Raw genomic sequence first — 13,753 nt, 5'->3', positions numbered from 1 at the left:
GTGGTATTGGGAAGGTGGTCATCTCAGACCACACTATCCTAGAGGAGCTGATATATGACAAAAGCAGCATTCTCAGACCTTTGGAGAATGAACATGTGTCTTTGTGTGTATGTCCATGCGCATGTGTGCTTAAAATAAATAAATATTAAGCAACTACTTTCTCTCTCCCAAAGATATTGTGAACTATTTCCCTTGAGATATGCTGCATGTTTTGGTGTATCTTGACTTTCTTTCTTGAGAAAATCAAAGAACCTTTCCCCCTACGGCTTTATTAAAAACTTGAAACCCAAGGGGTTGAAGTAACATATAACAGCCTGTTAAGAATCCAGAGGAAAATGCCAAAGGCATTAGAGGAGCCCCCATGGAGTTGGTCTACAGACTTCATTATCTTATTGAAGTCACAAAACTTTTGCAGAGACAAAAAAGCCAACATGCTATTTGTCTCCTAATGCTGAGGGTAGCTAGCCAGGCATTGAGCAAGACAGGTTAAGTTGATGCTCACATTTGAAGGATTTGCAGACTGGTTGGAGGAGCACCTGACAAGATGGTTTAGGAACTTTAGCTTAGAGGTAGCACCCTTGTTTTGCATGCCTGAACACCCTGACATTTCCAGGAAAAGGCTCTTTGGGTATGGAGCCTGAGGCTCTGAAGAAACCATCAAGGAAAGATTAAGTGCTTGTCTCACTGAATAGAAGGCAGCTTTTCTCCAAGTCCTAAGGCAAGATATTTCCTGAGATACACAGTGTGTTCTAATTTTCTTCCAACCTCCTTCCAAAAGAGAGTTCAATGGCTAACAACTGCATTAGCATATTTCCTGCTAGTATTATACAAGACTCGCATTCAATTGTGTGTGTGTGCTTAGATCCCATAATTATTTACAAGGGATCTTCAAACAATTATTACTATTTTATAGCTAAATAGTGTTTGGTGTTTGGTAACCCCTAGGTGTTAGGATAGTGAGATGCTACCATAAGCAAAGCAGCAGAGAAAAAGCACCAGTCAGCAACCCACTTTAAGAGATAGTATGTATCTCCAAGATGATGTCACAGAAGTCCCACTGACCTTCAACGCCATCATTTATCTAGTGGTTAGCTGACTCAAGCCCACTCCATTATTGGACTCTTTAACATAAGCTGGTGAAAGACTCCTTCTTGGCTGTTGAAGAATACCTGGTTGGAAGCATGAAGGTAAGATGATATTTTGCAATTTGGAATTCAGTTTATGGGGGAGAAGAACAGAGCTCAAGTTTTTGTCCCAATAATGCATTTGGGTTTCCAAAATAATCAAATTGGAACGCAGTTCCTTCAGTACACGAGACAGGCCCTCACATATGAGCCATTGGTACCATCTCAGAGGATGAATGCTCATAGTGACTGATTGATGCATGCAATTGTTTAAAGCATGTATAAAGCAACTGTATAAAATTGTTTAAAAATGGTACATGTAAACAACATCTCAACAATGATTTCAAAACCTATAAAACCCACCAAATCACAACGTCTGAATAAGAGGTGGCCAATTAAGAGGCATAATTCAGTTAAAGGGATACTGGGAGATTAAGTAAAGAGGGCATTTTAAAAAAAATAGTTTGGACTATGTTCCTGGTGCTGGCTTGTTATGAAGTTCTCTCCCATCTCACAATGTGTAATATGGTTGTTCCATTCTAAGAAAATGGTCTGTCTTTTGTTGCTCTTTTTTCAGTCCTGGCAGGGGGCAGGAATGGGGGCTGAAAACCTCACCACTGTCAAAGAGTTCATCTTGGTGGGACTCTCCAGCCACCGGAAGATACAGATCCTGCTCTTTGTGATCATCCTCATCACCTATTTATTTACCGTGGTGGGGAATCTGGTGATCATCCTGCTGGTGAAGGCTGACTCCCGGCTCCACACTCCCATGTACTTCTTCCTCACCAACCTTTCAGGCCTAGAAATTTGTTATGTCACTACCATTGTGCCCCAGGTGTTGGCTCACCTTCTGACTGGGCACGGGGTCATCTCCTTCACCCATTGTGCAGCTCAGATGTATGTGGCATTGTCCTTGGGCAGCACCGAAGGTATTCTGCTGGGTGCCATGGCCTACGATCGCTACTTGGCCATCTGCCATCCTCTGCTCTATGCCGTTGCCATGCACAATTCATGCCAATTGCTCCTTGCCTCTGTTTCCTGGGCAGGTGGCTTCCTTCTCTCCATTATAAATGTGGGCTGCACCTTTCGCTTCCCCTTCTGCGGCCCTAACCGTATTAACCATTTCTTCTGTGAGATGCCAGTTGTGTTGCAACTCGCATGTGCCGACATCCGTGTTACTGAGGCGGTCATTTTTGGGGCGGCTGTCCTCATCCTGCTTGTTCCCCTGTCTGTTATCCTAACATCCTATGGGCTCATTCTGTCTTCTGTGTTGCGCATGAAGTCAGCGGCTGGAAGGAGCAAGGCCTTCTCCACATGTGCTTCCCACCTGATGGTCGTCTCCTTGTTCTATGGTACTGTCATCACAATGTACATGAGGCCCCGCTCAGGCACAACACCAGACTTTGAGAAGAGACTTGCCATCTTTTACATCATAGTCACCCCACTACTCAACCCTATTATTTACACTCTACGGAACAAGGACATACATGGGGCAGCAGCCAAGTTCCTGGGAAGACGGGGGCCTGGGACAAAAGGATGAGCTTTGATGTGTTTCTGGGCAGGTCTGGATGTTGCCCATTGATGGCCAGTCATTTGCTCTGAATACTCTGCTGCTGGAGTGCCACAGATATTGGATATTGACATGAAAGTTGAAGGCAGTCACCAATGATTGCTGCACACAGATCCTGCTCTTCTTTAAAATCCTCAAGCTGTCCAGATTCCTTTGCCCTTCTAGGATGATATAACCTGAAACAGTCAATGAGATCTTGGTTATATATGGTGCAGGACTGAAGTGACAAACCCTTGTCTGGGTCTATACATACCACTGAAAGAGATGGCAAAAGGATTGGTAGAATCCTGAGATGATTGAACTGGCTGATTCCCTTCATGCTACCAGTAAGGGAATCATGTTTTTGAATGCTCCCTTGTTTTAAAGACGAATGGCTCTAAAGATATATAACATCGCAGAAAGAGGGCTGAGAACAATCCTGATCTGCTGGTTTTCTAGATGCAAAGAGTCCTTTTACATGCAGGAGCAGTAAAAATGGTATTCCTTACATGTAGTACAATCAACTAGTACACCACTCTGTCAAATCATGCATTCAAGAGGTCTGTACACATGTACATGCTTTTTCTGGGAATGACTGCACATGTTAAAAGGTGAACCTGTGTCTAGGGCCCTTTCAAAGTCAGCAAAGCAATACAAAGCCTGCTATTGTAGGAACATAGGGACATAGGAAGCTGCCATATACTGAGTCATAGCATTGGTCTATCTAGTTCTGTATTGTCTTCACAGACTGGCAGTGGCTTCTCCAAGGTTGCAGGCAGAAATCTCAATCAGCCCTATCTTGGAGAAGCCATGGAGGGAACTTGGAACCTTTCAGCTAATCCCAGAGTGGCTTCATCCCCTAGGAAGAATATCTTCCAGTGCTCACACATCAAGTCTCCCTTTCATATGCAACCAGGGCAGACCCTGCTTAGCTAAGGGGACAAGTCATGCTTGCTACCACAAGACCAGCTCTCCTCTCCAGCTCTCCTCTCCATTGAGCATAACATCTGAATAATTGTATATGCAGACAGATCTGTACATGTGTATACTGTACACAGACTATACATGCATTGGACCTAACATGTGAACTTAGGGCCTAGAAGGTGATGGCTTAGTGTTCCACCCACTCCTTTATGTTGGCAAAGGGATAAGTCATTTTGCTTTGTCTCAGTTGCCAATAGTGACTGATCCCTAATTCTGTGTTTTTGTGACCAGGTCCTGTTGCTTTGGGACTCCAGTTTAGACAAGACTAAATTCTTCTTGTTGAAAGCTCCTTGGCAATAAAATGATCTGGTTAGCCTTCAGGTGATCATTGCTCTGGGCATTCAGTTTTCGTTTAAGCCAATCTTGAGCCCCACAAACAGAGTACGAGGAATCTGTTTGAAATAACAGTAGGAAGGCTGGGTGTCTAATGCAGTCATTAAAATATTCAGAACCGATAGGAACATAGGAAGCTGCCATATATTGACTCAGACCATTGGTCCCTCTAGTTCACTATTGTCTTCACAGACTGGCAGTGGCTTCTCCAAGATTGCAGGCAGGAATCTGTCTCAGCCCTATCTTGGATATTCCAGGGAGGGAACTTGGAACCTAGATGCTCTTCCCAAAGCATCTCCATCCCCTAAGGGGAATATATTGTACAATGTTTACACATGTAGTCTCCCATTCATATGCAACCGGGGCAGACCCTGCTTAGCTAAGGGGACATGTTGTGCTTGCTACCACAAGACCAGCACATATCTGGGCATTCTGAGAATGTGAACTTTCATTTCATTTTTTTAAAGTCTAATTTCAAGTTCTCATAATTGTGAAGAAAAGTTGAAATGAAATTCTCAGTGCTTTTACGGGAACACCAGTTTGGGATGGTTGGGTAAAGCACTGGACTTGGATTTAGGAAACCCCAAATCACATATTTCTGTATGGCTCACTTGAGTGGTATTGGGAAGGTGGTCATCTCAGACCACACTATCCTAGAGGAGCTGATATAGGACAAAAGCAGCATTCTCAGACCTTTGGAATATGAACATGTGTCTCTCTGTGTGTGTCCATGCGCGTGTGTGCTTAAAATAAATAAATATTAAGCAACCACTTTTTCTTTCCCAAAGATATTGTGAACTATTTCCCTTGAGATATGCTGCATGTTTTGGTGTATCTTGACTTCCTTTCTTGAGAAAATCAAAGAACCTTTCCCCCTACTGCTTTATTAAAAACTTGAAACCCAAGGGGTTGAAGTAACATATAACAGCCTGTTAAGAATCCAGAGGAAAATGCCAAAGGCATCAGAGGAGCCCCCATGGAGTCGATCTGCAGACTTCATTATCTTACTGAATCCACAAAAGATTTTTCAGAGACAAAAAAGCCATCAAACTGTCCGTCATCTAATTCTGAGAGTAGATAGGCATTGAGCAAGACAGGTTAAGTTGACGCTCACATTTGAAGGATTTGTAGACTGGTGGGAGGAGCACCAGTCAAGATGGTTTAGGAACTTTAGCTTAGAGGTAGCACCCATGTTTTGCATGTCTAAACAACCTGACATTTCCAGGAAAAGGGTCTCCAGGTATGGAGCCTGACGCTCTGGAGAAACAGTCAAGGTAAGACAACGGTACTAGACAAAACTGAGCGCTTGTCTCTCTGAATAGAAGGCAGCTTCTCTCCAAGTCCTAAGGCAAGAGACTTCCCAAGCTAACAGCCCTCACATATTTCCAGCCAGTAATATACAAGACTCACATTCCATTGAGTGTATGTGTTTTCAGAACCCATAATTAATCCGAAAGGATCTTCAGATAATTATTGCTTTTTAAATAGCTAGATGCCTTCTATTCTCATTTTGGAGGTTTTAGGTGTTAGGTAACCCCCTAGTGTTAGGCTAGTGAGATGCTGTCATAAGCAGAGCAGCGGAAAGAAAACACAAGTCAGCAACCCACTTGTTAGGGATGGCGTGCATTGCCCATGATGTCACTGACAGCCCATTGGACTTCCATGCCATTGTTCATTTTGCATTGGTTAGCTGACTCAAACACACTCAGTTATTGTACTTTTTAACATAAGCTGGTGAAAGACTCCTTCTTGGGTGCTGAAGAGCACCTAGTTGGAAGCATGGAGGTAAGATTATATTTTGCAATTTGGAATTCAGATAATGGGGGAGAAGAGCAGAGCTCAACGTTTTCTCCTAATGATGTATTTGGGCCTCAAAAACCATCAAATTGGAATACACTTCCTTCAGTGCATGAGCCGTGCCCACAAATGTTGACTCTCAGTACTTTCTCACAACTGAATGCCCACAGGGCTGTTCGGCAACGTCTAGCCTCCGAGGGATGAGAAATAGGTAATATTTATGTATTTATTTATTTAACATATTTTTATGCTGCCCAAAACTCATGTCTCTGGATGGCTTACAACAAGATAAAAACAGAAAGTAAAGCATTAGTTAAAAACACAAACAAGAAATTTAAAACACAACAATTTAATTTTAAAAAATATTCTAAAACAACATTAAAACAATTAAAACAATATTAATTAAAAGCCTGGGTGAACATATGCATCTTTAAAAACTTTTTTAAAACTGTGAGAGATGGGGAGGCTCTTATTTCACTAGAGAGTGCATTCCAAGACCTCGGGGCAGCTGCTGAGAAGGCCCGTCCCTGAGTAGCCACCAGACGAGCTGGTGGCAAATGCAGACGGACCTCTCCTGATGATCTCAGTGGGGTTCATGCCCTTCCAGTGCTGTATTATAATCCTTTTGGTGACCCCCCACCACCACCCTGCATGAAGAATCAACAATTCCTGATGAAATGCTGGATTCCTTAGGTGGTGTTATATTAAAGATGTGACACAGTCAAGAGGCTGAGGAAATAAACACCAAACAATTAGTGACCCAATGGAAAACATTAAAGGGATTGGAGCGGTCCCTGTGGAATGGTTCTGCTGTCTTTATTATCTTCACGAACATTCAAGCCTTCAGGGAGGAACAAACAAACAGAAAGAAAGCATGCTAATATCTCCTAACACTGAGAATATTTAGGCACTCAAAAAACAATCAGATTGTATTGACCTTAAAGAGTAAAATATTGCTTGAAGCAGCACATATCAAGGTGGTTTGAGGTACGGGAACTTAACAGTAGAGCATATGATATCATATATGAGCTCCTTGGCACCTGCAGTTGAAAGATCTCAAATAACAAGGCATAAAAGTTCATCTTCCAGAGCCCTAGGAGAGATTTCCCCTGACAAAATAGATAGTTTGGGGCCAGATAGGCATTTTAAATGACTTAGTATAACACAGCTTATTCCCCTGGCCTAAAGGCAAGGGAGTGCTTTGACCAAGCTGTACATCACGATTTCATTTTAGTTTCCTCCCCCCACCCCCAATGGAGGCTCTGGTGGCCAGTAATAGAAACGTGAGAAGTATATTGGCAATCACTACTGTTCATGATCCAGACATTTGTGCATGAATGTGTTTGTCCTCAAAGCCTGCAATGTGTTCCAGAGGATATTCAGACCCTGATGTTTTATATCTAAGAAATGCAAGATGCTTTGTACTCACCTGAAGTCATAAGATCATAGAATTTGGGAGAATCCCTCTGCCCAGTACTAGGGAAGAAGAAGGAAGAAGAAGTCACTGGGTGTTTTGTTCCACTTGTATTGGAAGAAGTCGACACTGGGCATCCGGCAACTAATATCCTGGTCCCCCAAATGAGAGATCGTGTGAAGAGATATGGTGTGAGGTCACTGACAGTCCTGTTAATTTCTTTAGGGTTTTTCAATACCTCCCATTAGGAAGTTGATTAAAATTCACTCTGCTATTGTATACCTTAATTTTAGCTGGTGAAAACTCTTCTTGACTGTTAACCAACACTTGGGAGAAACACCAAGGTAAGATTACTTTGTGTCATTTAACTTATGTTGATGTGTTAGCTAAAAGAACAAAGAATTGTGTGAGCCTAGTAACACCAACCCCTCTGGATCTCACTCGAATCACTAGCACTTTCCATCTTGGAAAGTTCTTCATTTCAACGAATGTGCTGAATACAGAGAGTATTTAGAGGTTTGCCTCCTCCCTTTCTACCCTTAAAGAAGTCCTTTTCTTTCTTGACTTTTTAACTTCTCTATGAATGCACACAGACATACCTAGAAAGAGGGCTTACTATGTTCTGGAAGCACACTCACTCACTGTAGTCGTGCTTCAGAATCAGGCAAGTAAGCCCTCTCAGACTATGCCACCAAGTCAGGCAGTGGCGACAAGCACATCCCTAGCTCTGGCTGGGTGGCAAGAAAGAAGTATGTCCCTGGTGCACCCCACTTACCGCCCCCTGCATCACTTCCTGCACGCCCATCTGAGGAGACTGCCCCACTTTGCCTCATGGAAGGGCTGTCCCTCTTGGGCTATTTGGGGGAATTTATCTGACTCGCAATAAGGCAGTTTCATATGTTTGGCTACTTCTCTGATCAAACACAGCTTCCAGGAGGTGCTTTTTTAAGCATAAAAATTATATATGTATGGGAAACGGAGCAAAGAGAAACCTGTCAGGAAGTTGATTTTCTCCTCTAGTTTGGCCTTCAGTGACTGCGACCCTAGTCACTTTCAGTGAATTTGGAAAGAGGTCCTCCAGAGCCCTCTCCAATGTGCCATGAATTTGAATCCAACCATCAGACATGGGCTATAAAGGGGTGTTGCCTATATTTATTTATTAATTATTATTATTATTTATTGGATATTTTATATTCTGAGTGGCTGCCAACTTGAAACAACTTGGTGGATTGGCAAACGGGGGGGGGACCCCAACAACAACCCAAAATACCAAACCATAGACACATAGAATACATAGAACCTTCCATAACATGGAATTCTTGTGAATTTTTCATATTTTGTATCCAGCCCTCTTAAATCTCATTTCCTTAGGCAGGCAGCAATTTAGCCTGATTCTGACATTATGCTGAACGAGTGTACCGATGTCTGTACACTCAAACACATGTTTGTGTGAATGACTGTACCTGTGTCCATTTTAAAAGTGACACTCAACATAGGCCCTTCAAATACATGGTACAGAGTGTATTTCTGTACCTGCATTCAGCATAACATGTGACTGTACCTTTGTACCTTTGCTTATTGTATGCGTGTTGAACATAACATGTGAATGGGCCTTTTATGTTCATTGTAAAGTGCGTCATCAATGTAGCTGTTTAAATTATGAGGAAAGAATTAAGTGGAGTTGGTGTATATCTGCTCACCAGGACAGGACATTGCTCAGCAAGGTTATGCTCCTTTAGGAGTAGCAGGATGTAGGAAACCTATGGCTTTGTTTAACCATCAGGGAAATCAGAGCTAGCGTCCATGGATACTACTTACCATGATGTCACATGATTGACTTCATGGGACCATTTTGAAAATGGAGATTCAGTGACAGCACCAGAAAATTTGGAGGGGTGGGGGGACAGAGTGCACAAAGTACATTTTTACTGCTTTGGGGAGAGGTTGCCCAACTTTACCACTGTCTGACACCACCTATGGAAATTTGCTATGGAAACCCTTAAACCATGAGGGCCAAATGAGGGATACCACTCATGCTTAGATACACTGAGGCTGTTCACAGAACCGAAAAGTGAGTAGGACACTTGTGAAAGACACTTTCTTTGGAAGCTGTGCATGCTCCCAATTTCCAGATGTGCAGGAGCCAACAACTAGGTAGGAGAAGGAAGAAGTGACTGTGTGGGAGACAGGAGCTGGGTAGGACAGTTTTTCCTCCTACCTTGGTCAAATGCTGGGTATGAAAGCTGGGTAGGATAGTGCTGTCCTACCCAGCTCCTGTCTCCCACACAATCACTTCTCCCTCCTCCTACCTAGTAGTTTGCTCTCACAAAACCAATAACTGGAAGTGTGCATAGCTCCAAAATCTTGATAGGACATGTGTCCTACCTGGTTTTTGGTTCTCTGAACAGCCTCAATGAATGCTATGTTCTGGTAAAGAAATCTTGGAGAATGGATGTCAGCCAGGGTTTCTTGCTGTTGTCCTTTCTTGCAGGCAGGAGGCTACGATGGGGGTTGAAAACCTCACCACTGTCAAAGAGTTCATCTTGGTGGGACTCTCCAGCCACTGAAAGACACAGCTTCTTCTCTTTGTGGTCATCCTCCTCATCTACTCACTTACCCTTGTGGGGAATCTTGTCATCATTATCCTAGTGCGAGCTGATGCCAGACTCCAGACTCCTATGTACTTCTTCCTGACACACCTCTCCATCCTGGAGATCTGCTATACCACCAGCACTGTCCCCCAGATGTTGGCTCACCTCCTGTCTGGAAAGGGGGGCATCTCCTCCACCCGTTGTGCCATCCAGATGTACACGACCATGATGCTGGGTGGCACTGAATTCTTTCTGCTGGCTGTCATGGCCTATGACCGCTACTTGGCTATCTGAAACCCCTTGTTATACACCATCATCATGGACCAGTGGCGTCGGTGGGAACTTGCCTTTGTCTCCTGGGCCATTTGCTGCTTCATTGCTGCATTAAATATCAGCTGCACCTTTCGCCACCACTTCTGTGGCCCAAACCACATCAACCACTTCTTCTGTGAGCTGCCACTGGTGTTGAAACTTGCGTGTGCTGATACCCACGTAACAGAGGCCATTGTATTTTGGACATCTGTGCTGGTTCTCCTGGGTCCTCTGTCTGTTGTCCTCACCTCCTATGGGCTCATTCTCTTTTCCGTGCTCCAAATGCGGTCAGTGGCTGGGTCACGCAAGGCCTTCTCCACATGCGCCTCCCACTTGGCAGTGGTCACTTTGTTCTATGGAACCCTCATGTTCATGTACTTGAGACCCCAGTCAGCCAAAGCGCCTGACCATGACAAACAAATTGCTGTCTTCTACATTGTGGTCACACCTCTTCTCAACCCGGTCATTTACACCTTGCGGAACAAGGATGTCCATGCAGCGGTCTTCAAGGTGCTGGGGGAAAAGGGGCAATGAACAAATCTGTAGAGCATTGACCTCTTGCACAATTCTGCTGCTGTTCAGGGACCAGTGTCTTTTGGAACCCCAAAGGTTGTTGACTCCAATTCACAGGATCCCCAGCTGAAATGGTCTTTGATTGGGGAAAATGGGTGTTGTCATCAACAAAATCTGGGATTTCCTTTCAAGCCCCATCTCTTTGTCCTGGTGCATGCCTCCACTCATGCAGTATGGCCAAGACTGCATGCTTTCAGCCCAGGGAGATGGCTGGGCTCCCCTTCCAGAGATGTGCAAAAAACTGGACATGCTGGTTCAGCACTAACCTGAACCAGGCTGGAACTGGTATTTAGATGAATCTTGCGTCTGAGGCTGGAGGTGGCCTATACCCCTCAAACAAATAGCTTTTGAGAGTCCTGTCCGCCATGCATTTGTTAAAGCCCCTTGTAAAGCCATCTATGCAGTAGGCTGTCACCATATCCCATGGCAAAGAATTCCATAGGTTAATGATGCATTGTGTGAAAAAGTACTTCTCTTTGTTGGCCCTTAATTTCCTGGCAATCGGTTGTGTGGGATGACCCCTGGTTTTAGTGTTATGAAAGAGGGAGCTCAACCCTATCATTTACACTCTGCTGAACAAAGATGTCCATTGGGCACTGGCCAAGGTGCTGAAATGTTGAGTTCAAAAATGTTGAGTACAAAAGCTTAAGCTTTGAGGTCCTGCTTAGTTGGTCTGTATGTTGAACCACCAGCCCTGCCCCCTTTCCCAAAAACTGTTAAATCTAAATTTATGTGAGCAATATTTCAGGTGTGTACCAAATGTGGCTCTCCAGTTGGAGGCAGGGCTTCAGAGGGTGGAGTTCAGGGCATAGAACTTAATCTTTAACTATTGGCTAAATATTTTTTTCTAGTACGTGTAGTCCCATTAAGTTTGGTGGACATTTTTTAATCTGGATGGAAAAGAGCCCTGGTAGAGAAACTGATGGCCTATCGGTTATCTTCAAACTTCTTGTTGGGTGTGGGTTACAGCATAGACTTGTATATTCTCCAGTCCAAGCTTATTCAAGTATTCTTCACTTAGAGGGGGTGAGAATATGTCAAAGAATTATTATCCAAATTCCCAAATTGTTGCCTCTTGAATTTTTTCACAAAGGAATAATTCAAATTTGAATATCTACCAATAGACTTTAACAAAGCCTTCAGAGCTCCAGAATAATTAGAGAGCATACTTTGCTGGGGTGGGGTGGGGGGTGTCAACAGAGACTTTAGAAAAAAATCTGCATAAGTGGCTAATAGACTCTAACTAACAAAATAACATTTTGGGAAGAACAGAGAAGAAAATTCTGGACTTCCTGAGTCTAGACACCTACACTCAGGACAATTCCAAATAATCCCTGTTTTTAGCAAAATAAAAGTGGTCCTTAAGAGTTTCTGTTTGGTATGGGTGGGGGACAGAGAGATATTATAAGGTCTCTCAAATTGTTTGGAGGCTATGCTTTGGTAGTATCCAAATAAAGATTTATAAATTATAAAGGCTAAATCAAGGCTCTCTACCTTAATTGATCCAAATGTATAGATCAGTATAGTCCAAGACCATCTGCTATGTTTTCTATTTTCCTTTTTCCTTAGGAACTTGAAACAAGCCTGTTTGAGGCTTATTCCAAAAAAACACCATTTCTTGAAATGACCGTGTGAGAATTATTTGATGAATATTTGAAGAATGCTTTGAAACTCAGCAGAAAATACTCAGTATCTCCTGTTTGATATTCTCCCCCTGAGAGTCCTCAGATAATATTTTGGGACTTATTCTTATGTTCACATATTCTTGTTCATCCCAAGTCTAGTTAGATATACTTTATTACGGCCATTAACCCAAGAATGCAAAAGAAAAACAGTACAAATCACAATAAAGATAATACAAATAATACAAAATATATTTTCAGAGTCTTCATAATACCGATAACTCATATCAGCTCAGACCTAATCTTACATGCAGCCACACAGAATTTGACCACACAGAGAATTATGGGTGCACAACGTTCAGCTAGTAAAAAGGATGCATATCCATCATCCGTTCTAGCAGGGATATTTAATAAGAGGCAAGAGATAAGAGAGATACGAATATCCCTATAAAATGAGCAATATAAAAGGACATGCGTCACAGTCTCAACACCTTGGCCACAAGGACAGATCTGGTTAGTGATAGGGATTTTGTGATACCTACCCTCCAATACAGCCAATGGCAGTGCATTAAAATGCACAAGGGAGAAGGCCCTTCTCTGGGGCAGAGTAGTTAAATTCATTGAATAGTGGGCTGGTTTAGGATAGTTTGTAAAACTACCAAGGAAGTTTCTTGCACAAATTCATGCCCAATTGCTCTGCTTTTCAATGTCTGCTATGCATTGTTTTATAAGCCCTTTAACAGCATCAGGAACCAGAGGCATTAAAAACTGAGGAGAGAATCCATACTTGCCCAGCATATCACAGAGTCATTTACACCAACAAGATTGGAAGCCATCTTCCAAAATGAGGGGGGCCTAGTCCTTTGCAGGGAGAAAATGATTTTAATTCAGAAGTTAAATATATACATCCAAACCTTGGCCTCCGCTCTTGTTGGACTGGCTTCTAGGCGTAGAATGACATTGGGCACACATCTATAGAGCACACAAAATCTTTGATTGGACCATCCCTATTTGCTTCAATGTATGCAGGACACAAATAGCAGCCCCATAAAGCAATTGTGAAAGCACGTTGGCCTCATAAACCTTTATTGCAGCTGGTATACAGTGGCCATCTCTATGAAAGAAAAACTTTAAAACAGCAGGAACACTTTTAATGTTCATTAATTACATTAATTGCAGCATGCAATTAGAGAGGAGAACTGGTCTTGTGGTAGCAAGCATGACTTGTCCCCATAGCTAAGCAGGGTCTGCCTTGGTTGCATATGAATGGGAGACTTGATGTCTGAGCACTGTAAGATATTCCTCTCAGGGGATGAAGCCAGAAGGTTTCAAGTTCCCTCCCTGGCTTCTCCAAGATAGGGCTGAGAGAGATTCCATCCAGCAACCTTGGAGAAGCCGTTGCCAGTCTGTGAAGACAATACTGAGCAAGATAGACCAATGGTCTGACTCAGTAT

At 43.0% G+C, this 13,753-nt stretch overlaps 1 protein-coding gene and 1 pseudogene across 1 annotated transcript; both read left to right on the top strand.

Annotated features, from left to right (window-relative positions):
- Positions 1-1,719: 1,719 nt before the first annotated feature.
- LOC128330833 (olfactory receptor 2D3-like) lies at positions 1,720-2,664 on the top strand. Its single transcript, XM_053264197.1, has one exon. It carries the CDS (start codon positions 1,720-1,722, stop codon positions 2,662-2,664), a length of 945 nt encoding a protein of 314 aa, XP_053120172.1.
- A 7,041-nt stretch (positions 2,665-9,705) lies between these two features.
- Positions 9,706-10,638, top strand: LOC128330832 (olfactory receptor 2D3-like; annotated as a pseudogene).
- The last annotated feature ends 3,115 nt before the right edge of the window (positions 10,639-13,753 follow it).

The sequence above is a fragment of the Hemicordylus capensis genome, chromosome 6, assembly GCF_027244095.1.
Source record: "Hemicordylus capensis ecotype Gifberg chromosome 6, rHemCap1.1.pri, whole genome shotgun sequence".
NCBI classification, from domain to species: Eukaryota; Metazoa; Chordata; class Lepidosauria; order Squamata; family Cordylidae; genus Hemicordylus; species Hemicordylus capensis.
The sequence above is the reverse complement of the archived record's forward strand: the minus strand, read 5'-3'. Positions and strand labels throughout refer to the sequence as shown.

Excerpts from the sequence above, each read along its gene's own strand:
- LOC128330833 (XM_053264197.1), top strand. The coding sequence starts at position 1,720 with ATGGGGGCTGAAAACCTCACCACTGTCAAAGAGTTCATCTTGGTGGGA.